At 43.3% G+C, this 12,451-nt stretch overlaps 1 protein-coding gene across 3 annotated transcripts in view; it reads right to left on the reverse strand.

Annotated features, from left to right (window-relative positions):
* The window catches only part of atp11a (ATPase phospholipid transporting 11A), a 163,166-nt gene that overhangs the window by 101,015 nt on the left and 49,700 nt on the right, over nucleotides 1-12,451 (reverse strand). For all 3 annotated transcript variants that reach the window (XM_055637450.1, XM_055637453.1, XM_055637451.1), the window contains exons 11-13: nucleotides 11,746-11,896; nucleotides 9,369-9,566; nucleotides 433-606 (exon numbers count right to left, since the gene is read on the reverse strand). In XM_055637450.1, the coding sequence (XP_055493425.1) occupies nucleotides 433-606; nucleotides 9,369-9,566; nucleotides 11,746-11,896 (523 nt within the window). The remainder of the gene's footprint in view (nucleotides 1-432; nucleotides 607-9,368; nucleotides 9,567-11,745; nucleotides 11,897-12,451) is intronic.

Genomic DNA, 12,451 nt, shown 5'->3' on the forward strand with positions numbered 1-12,451 from the left:
CCAACTTCTGAAAGTGGCAACACAAGTCATTAAGAGTGGTAAACAAGGCATATGATATGCTTGCCTTCATAGGTTGGGGCGTTGAGTACAAGAGTCAGGATGTCATGATATATATGACATTCGTCACCCCATACAGATGAATGGATATCGCAGATAGTGGAACATGTTTGCAGAGGGATCAGTATAAAGATGCCAGAGGCTTGCATTAAGGGGAAAGATATATTGAGCGGATTTGAGTGTCAAGATAGTTAAAGAGAGATAGTTGCATATGACTTTGACATAAACACGAGGGACGAGAGTAGATTTAGAGACAAAGGCTCTAGAGCATTTGCAACATTTGAGTCATAGTCTTTTGCTTTGCTGTCCAATGATATTCCAAAGAAAGTGCAAGTTCAATCCTTTCCCCCAGCTGATGATGAATTGTTCTCTTACCCGGTCCACCACTGCCACAGGTGCATCAATGAAATCAATTGCTATGTGGCTGTAAAAGCTTTGTCCATTGGATATAGATTGCGATACATGTACACGGCCATCAATACAGCACTCAATAAACTCCATGTTATTCTCTGTCAACGTTCCCGTCTTATCTGTGAAAACATATTCAACCTGTGACGGAAAGAAGGAAAACGATCAAAATCAAGATTAGATACAGCTATGGATCATATCCAAGCCACCAGTTAGAATAGCAGCACTCAGTTTAGGTTTTTAATTATACCGAGGTAGAGTAACAAACTGTAGTAGCCCTGTCCCACGGTAGGAGTTAATTCCAAGAGTTCTCCCGAGTTTGCCCTGATTTACGGTAATGGCCACACATCAGTACTCGGGGCTCTCGTGGACATTTTTCAGCATTACGGGCCGCTAAAAGACGTCCCCGAGCTCCAACGTACCCGCTACGTTCATTCTCCGTGCTTACCACGAGTTTGATTTTTTTTTTAAACTCGGGAGAGCTCTTGGAATGAACTCGTACCGTGGGGCAGGGCTTTAAATTGCACACTATCAAAACAGATTAGATAACACTATACATAAACACAATGAAGTCAAACGTCAGTACAATAAATGGAGCAAAGGATAAGATGCAAAGTGCAGAATATAGTTCTCAGCATTGCAGTGCATCAGTTCCATGGAAAAAGATATGGCCCATGGAATTTCTGCTTGATCCATTTCAGGATTACATTTGCAATACTTTTCATTACAAATGCAACATTAATCTCACCAAGGAAAATACCTCTAACCTCATCTGCCTGACATGTCGTAGGGTGGATTTTGAGAGATGTTTCTTTTGATGGGAACCTACTTTAAGGAGAATAGTTTCAAATTAGGGATCATCCAACGAAGGGCACATGGCCTAATCCTGCCTCGATTTCTTATGTCTGCAATTAATTAATTATGATCAGTGGTTAATATAATTTCCTGATGCACTTTACATAGAACACAACAGCATGGCCTTTCGGCCCACAATGTCTGTGCCAAACACAATGCCAAGTTAAGCTAATCTCCTCCACCTGCACATGATCCATATCACTCCATTTCCTGTACATACATACATATACCTATCTAAAAATAGGTATACTGCCCCAACGGTATCTGCCCATCACTGCTCAGTCTCCATTGAATGAGGGAACCAGTCCCACAGCTCTAACATTCCAGTCCCAGCAACATATTTGTGAATCCTTCCTGCACTCTCTCAAGCTTATTCACATTACATGCAATTCTGATCTGCATATTATGAGAAGGATATGATTAAGACATAACCTTCCAATAGTATGAATTGTATGGAGATCAGAATGGCATGTAATATTTTAGAATGAGTAGCAGATGTTACAGCATATGATTAGAAATGTACCTTGGAATAGCCACGTCCGGAGCTAATAAAAACAAGATGAGAGTTATAGAAACAAATGGGCTGATGAAGAGTGCATCACCAAGTGCTTCGAGAGGCTGGTCCTGGCACACCTCAAAAGCTGCCTACCCCCCACACTGGATTCCTATCAGTTTGCCTACCGCAAGAACAGGAGTACGGAGGATGCCATCTCAACGGCACTTCACTCCGCCCTCTCCCACCTTGACAACAGAGACACTTATGTAAGAATGCTGTTCATCGACTACAGCTCAGCATTCAACACCATTATTCCCTCAAAACTGATCACCAAACTCGGTAACCTGGGCATCGACCCCTCCCTCTGTTACTGGATACTGGACTTTCTAACAAAAGACCCCAGTCTGTGAGGTTAGACAAGCACACCTCTTCAACCCTCACCCTGAACACCGGCGTTCCTCAGGGCTGTGTGCTGAGCCCCCTCCTCTACTCCCAGCTTCACCTATGACTGCACACCTGTACATGGTACTAATACCATCATCAAGTATGCAGATGATACAACGGTGATTGGCCTCATCAGCAACAACGATGAGCTGGCCTACAGGGAGGAGGTCCAGCACTTAGCAGCATGGTGCGCTGACAACAACCTGGCCCTTAACTCCAAGAAGACCAAGGAGCTCATTGTAGACTTCAGGAAGTCCAGAGGTGGCACGCACACCCCCATCCACATTAACGGGACGGAGGTGGAACGTGTTTCTAGCTTCAGGTTCCTGGGAGTCAACATCTCCGATGACCTCTCTTGGACCCACAATACCTCTACTCTGATCAAGAAGGCTCATCAGCGTCTCTTCTTCCTGAGGAGACTGAAGAAAGTCCATCTGTCTCCTCAGATCCTGGTGAACTTCTACCGCTGCACCATCGAGAGCATCCTTACCAACTGCATCACAGTATGGTATGGCAACTGCTCTGTCTCCGACCGGAAGGCACTGCAGAGGGTGGTGAAAATTGCCCAACGCATCACCGGTTCCACGCTCCCTCCATTGAGTCTGTCCAAAGCAAGCGCTGTCTGCATCGCCAAGGACTGCTCTCACCCCAACCATGGACTGTTTACCCTCCTACCATCCGGGAGGCGCTACAGGTCTCTCCGTTGCCGAACCAGCAGGTCGAGGAACAGCTGCTTTCCGGCGGCTGTCAGGGTCTCTAACACAAGTACCTCGGTGACTGCAATCACCCCCCCCCCCGGCGTGGCTTTAATGGCCGCGGGACAATCGTTTGCTATGTCGCTCTTCAAGGGGGCTAAATGCATTTCGTTGTCTCTGTACTGTACACTGGGGGACAATTAAAATTGAATCTGCAGGGGAGAGAAATTTTTGATAGTCAGGGCTATTAATTATGACAGTTAGAGATGAGATGCAGTCAAGCTATGATAAAATTCACAGGTGAAACTGTGGCATTTTATTTTTCAAGCTTACTTTTCCTTTGTACAAAGGTGGAATACATTTCTAGCTCGAATAAGATGTCAGTTATGTCAGCCTGGCTCAGCAAAAGACAGTGATCACATGGAGACCATCTTTTAGAGCATTTATGATCATGCCAGGAGATAAAGATAATCAGAGCCTGGCCAGTATCGAGCCAGCTTTCTCATTTATTATTTTTTTTAAATACAACAGAAACTAGATTAACTAACTAACTCTGGTGTGTACATTTAAACTAAAGACAAAGTGTTAATTAGACATATATGGCAAAATAAAACATGTTTCAAATGAGTGGCCCTCAAAAATGATTCAGATTATTAGCCTGGTTCTCCCTGCAATGATGCTGTGTGTCTTCGGTTTCAAATTATTTGTCTGTGTCAGTTTTGCATGCATTTCATCTTCATTCCACTGAATAATCCCAGCAACAATATTTTTTAAATTCCTCAATACAACTGTTCCTCAATCTTCTCTTCAATCCATTCATCCCAAATTAATTCCCCTCCTCTTTGAAACCCTATCCCTCCCCACTTCTGATTCACCTTCTAGAACATAGAACAGCATGGGTGAAACCAAATGAATAACAATGGCCATTAATAAAATCTGACAATGTGTACTTTAAGCACATGAGATTTTTTTTCTATTACAAATCTCAAATTATGGGGTACAGAGGCAAATAAATAAATGATGGGTATTTGTACCAAACATTATGGAGGGCACTGTATTTCTTCACTTATTTCTGTAGTTAATCAAGGTCCCGCTATATACTTTTGACAGCCTTCTTCAGACTCTGTGACCCCTTTGGTGTCATCTGCAAATTTACGAACCAGTCTGTCTACGTTTACATCCAATATATTTATATATCACAAACAGCAGAGGTTGCAGCACAGGTCCCTGCAGAATTCCACTGGTCACAGACCACCAGCCTGCATATTGTGCTTCCCGCACAACCCTGTGACTTGTATCAGTAATTTTAATTCGGTGTCACGGTAGTGACTACGTGAAGACCCCGCCAGCATGCATGCGTGCATAGAGTCTCACGCAGTGCAACAACGACGGGCGGGAGAACGAGCTCTCCCGCAACAGAGTTTAAAACGGGACCTCCAGGTAAGTAAAACTTATTCTGAGGTCGTATTTGAAAAACCCTTGTTGTGATTTATCTTCATAGAGAACATGAACAAGGGAAGACAAACGAAGAAGGTCGCACCCCGTCCGACTGTGATGGCCCCGGAGGGTACCAGCAGTGGGGGGCGACCGGCAGCACCTGGAGCGCACTCGCTGTGGTCCACAGTCACCGACAAAATTTCTGTACAGCCGAGCCCAACGCCGCAAGCTGCACAGTGCAATACCCAGCATTGGCCATCGCATCTCCCTCAGCAGAGGGGAGCGTTGGTGACCAGGGCTGGGCTGGTCAAGAACAGGGGTCATTGGCTGAAGACAACAGCAGTATGCTGGGGGTGCAGGAACAGGAAGAGCTGCTGGGAGTGGTAAACCGCTACTCTGTAATACGGGACAGCCGTTTCAGCCTAAACTGGCGGCTAGCATTGACTACCTGTCCTTTAACCCACTCCAAGAACAGGTAGTCAATGAGGCGATGGAACTATACATGCCACCAGAAATTTGTATATCGCTCAATGTACCGGCTGCCAATAGCCAAATCTGGGGGTACATTGGGCTGGGTATCCGAACCCAAGAACTAAAACTGCAAAAAATTCTGAAGCTCCTGATGTCAGCCATAACCTCATACGCTCGTTCCGTGGACAGTGTCGAAATGACCAATAACCAACAAGACACCCTGGCTCTGCTGTGTAATACACAGTATGAAATCAATAACCTCCGGAAAGAAGCCATAAGACCTGCCCTCAACCCCAAATTTGCAGGGCTGTGCAAAACACCAACCTCACAACCACAAATCCTGCTATTTGGCAAAGACCTGCCAAAGCAGGTAAAAGATCTGGACGAGGAGTCTAAAGCACTTGGACTCATGAGGGCAGGCCCCGGAACGAGCAAAGCCATGCAACCCAGATGGCAGCACCCCTACGCATCCACCAGTAGGCGTCTACAACATGGTACTAGTGAAAGCATGGGGCCCGCATATCATCCCTGGAAGTCTTTTTTAGGAAAGGGCCCAGAGCAGTCTCCATGGAAGATGCGTACACCCCCACACAGCAACACCTCGACAGATGAAGAGCCGGAAGCCCAAGAAATGAATATTCTACCGGTAACAATGGAGGTAGGTGGGTCTGGTTCCTTCCAGAACATAAAAGGTGCAGGGCCCTTACTAACAGGGGGGAGGTTACACCTGTTTTTGGAAGCATGGAGAGCTATCACTATCGACAATTATATACTACAAAGTATTCAGGGATACAAAATTGAATTCATTCAAAAAAGTATGCCGCCAGTTCAGCATGCACCCCACAGGGAATTTACCCACTCACAAAAAGAAATATGCGAGGGACAGGCAGAACTGGTGAGACTACATACAAAGGGAATCATAGAGAAATCGGAAAATGACCCTTTGGAATTTGTATCAAATATCTTTCCTAAAACCAAAAGAGATGGTGGATGTCGCATCATAATTTACTTAACGACATTGAATACTTTTGTTAAGTATATACATTTCAAGATGGAAACATTTGTTACTGCCAAACAACTGATTTCCAGAGGATACTTCATGGCATGTATCGATTTAAAAGATGCATACTATTCAGTACCCATTCATAAGGATCATCATAGATACCTAAAATTTAACTGGATGGGGCAACTATGGCAGTGCAAAGTGTTGCTTAATGGGCTAACATCAGCCCCAAGACTATTTACCAAGATATTAAAACCGGCCCTGGCAATATTAAGAAAACAAAAACATATTGTCATGGCATATCTTGATGATATTTCGATAGTAGGCAAAACCCTGGAATTAGCTAAATCAGCAGAATTAGCTACCAAACATTTATTTGAAACTCTGCGATTTGTCATACATCCAGATAAATCTAAGTTGACGCCATCCACAACTATGGACTATCTGGGATTCACAATTAACTCAGTCCACATGTCTGTAACGTTGCCAAAGGAAAAAGCAGCAGAATTGGTGCAAGCCTACAACAAATTAATGATTACCAATCAACCAACCAACCATTCGACAAGTGACAAGTTGGGAAATTAGTAGCAGCATTTCCAGCTACCCAGCTTAGATCTTTGCATTACCAAAACTAACAAAGAGCAAAGGTGCAAGCGCTAAAACAACATGCAGATCATTTTGACCGAACTATGAAATTACCAGCTAAAGCAATATCAGAATTACAATGGTGGAAAGTGAACATTTGCCCCATCGTTATCAATAATCCAACATACACAATACAAATGGATGCTAGTGCTCAAGGCTGGGGTGCAACTAACACTATATCTAGTACGGGTGGTAGATGGAATATTCAAGAATCATCACTACTACAGACACTGGGTATAAACTATTTGGAAATGTTGGGTGCGTTTTATGGGCTAAAAGCTTACTGTTCAACTATGCACCATTTGCATGTCCGCTTACAAATTGACAATACCACAGTGGTGGCCTATATTAATCGTATGGGCGGGATAAAATCGATACCATGTGATAATCTGGTCAACACAATCTGGCAATGGTGTATCGACAGACATATTTGGCTATCAGCAACTTACCTACCAGGTAAGCTTAATACAGTGGCAGACACCAGGTCACGTAAATTCAATGATAACACCGAATGGATGTTAAACCCCTAAGTATTTACTGAAATTACAAAGCAATATGGAACACTAGATATCGACCTCTTTGCATCCCGACTGAATCACCAGGTATCAACATATGTCGCTTGGGAACCAGACCCTGAGGCAGCAGCGATGGACACATTCTCGCTGAACTGGGGAAAACTACTTTTCTATGCCTTTATTTTGCCCCCCTTCTGCCTCATCAGTCGGGTACTACGCAAAATACAGATGGACTTTGCTTCAGGTATTTTGGTAGTACCCGACTGGCCTACACAGCCATGGTTCCCAGTGGTCCTTGACATGGTCACAGAACCACCCATGACCATCCCCAGCAGACCAGATCTATTGATCCACCCTGTCACAGGCGAGAGTCACCCATGCCATGACAGAATAAATCTGTTGGGTTACAGAATTTAAAAAGACCATTATTGGACCTGGGACTGTCAAACAGGACCGTGGACATGATGGCAGCATCTCACCGACAATCCACCAAGAAACAGTACCTCCCCAGCATCAGGAAGTGGGAAGCATTGGGACAACATATAGAACAGCAACCATAACAAACATACTGGAGTTCCTGTCCAGCCTTCACTACAAGGAAGGTCTGAGTTACAGTACAATCAATTGTGCTAGGAGTGCACTGTCAGCCTATCTGTGGCAGGCACCAGGACAACAATCCATAGGGTCACATCCGCTAGTGGCCAAATTAATGAAAGGCATCTTTAATACCAACCCCCCTAGACCAAGTTACACCCGGATCTGGGACGTCAGTGTCGTCCTGTCATACCTAAGGGGATGGTCACCAGCCAGATCCCTGACTCTGGAACAGCTCACCCTGGAAACGGCAATGCTGATGGCTTTAATCTCAGCCCAAAAGGTCCAATCCCTACACCTTCTCAGACTGGACAACATGGTCATATCAGCGGACCAAGTCACTTTTACTATCTGGGAGCTGGTAAAACAGCAGACCGGGAACTTCAGGACTAATTATGGAATTCCGGGCGTACCCACCTGATCCCCTTTTATGTGTCAAGTCACATTTGCTACAATATCTCAACACAACCAAAGAACCCCGAGGGAGAGAAAAGGCACTATGCGTCAGCTACAAAAAGCCACATGGTCGGGTGTCAGTACAAACCATCTCTTGATGGCTCAGACAGGTATTGGGAGCTGCTGGGGTGGATACTGACATTTACACATCTCACTCCACCAGGGCAGCATCTACATCGGCGGCTAAGAATATGGACATGCCATTGGACCATATCCTGGCACAGCGGGGTGGTCCATGGAAAGAACTTTCCAAATGTTCTATAATAAGCCGATTGTAAAACCTGTATTATTTGCAGAGAGGATTTTAAATTCTGCAAATATATAATTTAAGCCCGGGTGAGCATTATTTTTTCTTTGTTTTTTAAAATAAATAGTTATTGTTTTTTAAATAACTGATTCATGTTTAATTACGATAACATACTTCCTCCTTTGGATGACTTTGGCAGTGAGTGAAGCATGGACTGTTACACGGTTTGAAATTACAGAGCTTTAAAATCTTCACGTAGTCACTCACGTGACTCCGAAGTAAAATAGTAGGATTAAACGAGAACTTACCAGTTTGAAGTTTGATCTTTATTTTATGAGGAGCTACGATGAAGGATTACGTGCCCTCCGCTCCCACCCTCAATTATAAAGGTCAACTGGTATCTTAGTTCTCCTTATCTTTATTATGTTTATTTCAATTACTGTGTTTTCTGTGATTCCACACCGCTGCTTTGAAGAATGTCGCGCATGCGTGCTGGCGGGGTCTTCATGTAAGCCCTCATCGTAACTCCTCATAAAATAAAGATCAAACGTCAAACTGGTAAGTTCTCGTTTAATCTTACTAGTAATTTTGAGTCCAAACCACCAAGTCAATGATCCTGAAAAATGGAGCAAGTCCCTCTCTTACTCAGTTTTTCCCATCTCAGTCCTGGTTTACAATAAATTATTGGTGAGCCAGTCATCCAAATCCTTTCAGTAGAGAGTCCACTGCAGTCGATTGAAGGCAGCATGCCGTTATGGATGAGTTCTAGGCTAAACCTTAGCTCACCATCTCTTTCTGGCTAAAACAAAGGTCTCCAGTTTCACACAAGGACACAAACTTAGCGGGTCAGGCAGCACCTCTGGAGAACTTGGATAGGTGACATTTCGGGTCTGAAGACAGGTCCCAACCCAAAATGCCACCTATCCATGTTCTCCAGAGCTGCTGCCTGATCCATTGAGTCACACCAGCACTTTGTATCCTTTTGTGTAAACTAATATTTGCAGTTCCTGGTTTCTCCAATATCATAAGTTTGTCATCAACCAACCTGCCCCAATTCTTCGTTAAGATCCGATGTATTTACTGTTGGTCCCTCATAAAGTTCATCGTCAAACATTTCCTCATCCCAAGTAATGAAGTAGGAGCCGAAGAACTTCTGCATTTCCACAGTGACATACATGGAGACTGGAATAATGTAATTGAACAGAACCATGAAGGCCAGAAAATCTGTAAATGATGACAAGAACTAGAAAAAAAAACACAAAAGGTAACTCAGAAACTTGCATTGCAGCTTTTTTTTCCATAAGAACAACTTTCAAACTTGAACGGTGCTACCAACCCTTTAGAAATCTGTTTATAAATTCAAAACACTGCAATATCACAAAAAACAAAACTCATTACATGTAAAAATAATACAGGACTTCAACCAGTTAATTAAAATAAATCTAAGGAGTTTGCTTTGGTGCATTCGTGAATGCATTTAATATATTACGAAGTTTACAGGAATAATCAACAAATTGGGACTTAGTCAAGAAGGCATCGGTTGACATGGGCTAGTTGGCAAGCGGGTCTGATTCTGCACTGTATAACTGTGATGAGACAAATGGACAAGTATTGTACCATACCTGCATGGGAATGAGCAAAGAGAGGGGAATGGTTGGTTGAAATTGCAAATCAATTGGGGAATAGCATGCAGTCCGTATGGTGAAAAGAGGAAAGAGGTGTCGGGCATTGGTATACCACTGACATCGCCCTAAATTATGTGGGATGATCAGTCAAATGTGGCCCTGGTAAGCAGAAAGATAAAGACAAATGGGATCTTACTGTCTTTATCTTTCCTATTCTGCCTTTTCTATGCAACTGCATGAGATCCTACACACCATTTTGTCTCCACTGTCATCCAGGAACCCTAGGTGAAGCAGTGACTCTTCTAATTCATCCAATTTAGTGAACTACATTCAGTATTTACAATATGATCCCCACTATACTGAAGAAACCAATTGCAAGTAAGATGACTGCTCTGCATAGCACCTTGGTCGAGTCCAATGGAGTAACCTTGAACGTCCAACCAACCATCTTACCCTCATCTCCAATTTGAATTCTTCATCTCATTCCCACTATGACCTCTGGCTTTGACTGTCTGTATTGGTTCAATGATTCCCAACATTAGCAAAGTTATAAAGTAGGCACATGGTGTTCATGCTGTCTTTGATTGCGGCATTGAGTATAAGAGCAATGATGCAGCTTTATAGGACTTTGGTTCGGTCACACTTGGAGAATTGTGTGCAGTTCTGGATGCCCCGAAACTAATGATGTGGAGGATTTGGAGAGTGCAGTTGAAATTTACTGGAATGTGCCTGGATTCAAGGATATTAGCTATGAAGAGAGGTCAGATGGACGGATTGTTTTCTCTGAAATGCAGGAAGATCTGATAAAGTACATAAAATTATGAGAATCATATTAGAATAGAGTACCTTTCTCCGGTAGAAATATCGAAGAATAGAGTGCAGCTTTAAGGTGAATGGGGTAAAGTTTTACGGATCAGTTTTTTTTTTGTTTGCAGAGGGTGGTGGGTGCCTGGAATGCATTGCCAGGATTGGTGGTGGAGAGAGGTTTGATAGTGGTGTTTAAGAGAGTTTTAAACAGGGACGTGGATAATGAGGGAATGGAGGGATAAGGATCACATGCAGACTGATGAGCTGAATTTATCTTGGCATCATATTTGCCACAGACATTGAGGGCCCAAGAGCCAGTTCCTGTGCTGTACCAGATTCTACATTCTATGTAAAAAAAGCACATAATCTAGACATGTTTGTACGGGACATTGTTCCAAAAGTTTAAGAAAATATTACATTTTTTAAATGTTTCAGATCTCTGGAATTCTCTGCCACAGAGGGTAGTTGAGGCCAGTTCATTGGCTATATTTAAGAGGGAGTTAGATGTGGCCCTTGTGGCTAAGGGGATCAGGGGGTATGGAGAGAAGGCAGGTACGGAATACTGAGTTGGATGATCAGCCATGATCATATTGAATGGCGGTGCAGGCTGGAAGGGCCGAATGGCCTAGTCCTGCACCTATTTTCTATGTTTCTATGTTTCTATGGTGATAAATTTCCAAGTCTCTATGCAAGTTGAGTTTAGTTTATTATTGTCATGTGCACCAAGGTACAGTGAAAAGCTCTAATTTCTATGTTTCTATGTTTCTATGTGGAAACGCTGATTTTCTTCCATTTCAACTGCTGAAGTAAAAGACTGCCGGAAACTCTTCAATGCATTATATTCTAAGGAGCAGCTATTATCGCAGCTGATTTGCCGTTAACTTTAGATAAGTGTAAAGAAAACCAGCGTTTTTAAAAAACCTGATTTTTTTTTTTTTGCATTTGTAACAGGATTTACAAGCTCAAATTACAATCCACATTGGCATGTACCTTATTTTTCCGACGTTCTGTCTGTGTTTTCATGTTAAACCAAGGGTCGTCTCTCATGGAATCACTCTGCCATACATATTTCAGGACAGTGGTTATCAGCGCTTTACTGACCAGGATACACAAGTACACAACGAGGAATGCATTCATTGACCTGTTAAGAAAACCAGAAATTATGCAGGACATCTGTTACTCTGGATCAGAGCCACACCAACCAGTTGCGTATAATACGTCACAACTGGGAAAATGGCAGATGGCAGGTTAATTAACTGCAAGGTCACTTCAGAATTCTTCATTCCGCCATCACACCAGTCAACCCCATAGCAGAAGCGTCCACGTCGTGGGGCGGGAAACTGGAAGTATCCCGAGCTAATTCTGCTGCCACCATCATCTATTGCGACAAGTGATGGCTCCCACTGATTGTCGCTGGAAGCTTGCGTCCTTTTCAGGACGGACGATGACAACGAGGTCAACACTTGTAACAAGATGGACACGAAAAGAAGAAGAAGTCTACTTGCTAATTTTTGCTCCAATGAAGTTGGCCCACCATGGTCATGATGACCAGTGGGCACCCATTTGCAATTATTCTATATTCCTGCTCTTGGCAATTCTAGTGCTTGTCTAGACTCTTAAATATCGTTAGTAGAAACAAGGAACTGCAGATGTTGGTTTATACCAAGGATAGAGACACAATACTGGAGTAACTCAG

This window comes from Leucoraja erinacea, chromosome 6 (genome assembly GCF_028641065.1).
Source record: "Leucoraja erinacea ecotype New England chromosome 6, Leri_hhj_1, whole genome shotgun sequence".
Lineage (NCBI taxonomy): Eukaryota > Metazoa > Chordata > Chondrichthyes > Rajiformes > Rajidae > Leucoraja > Leucoraja erinaceus.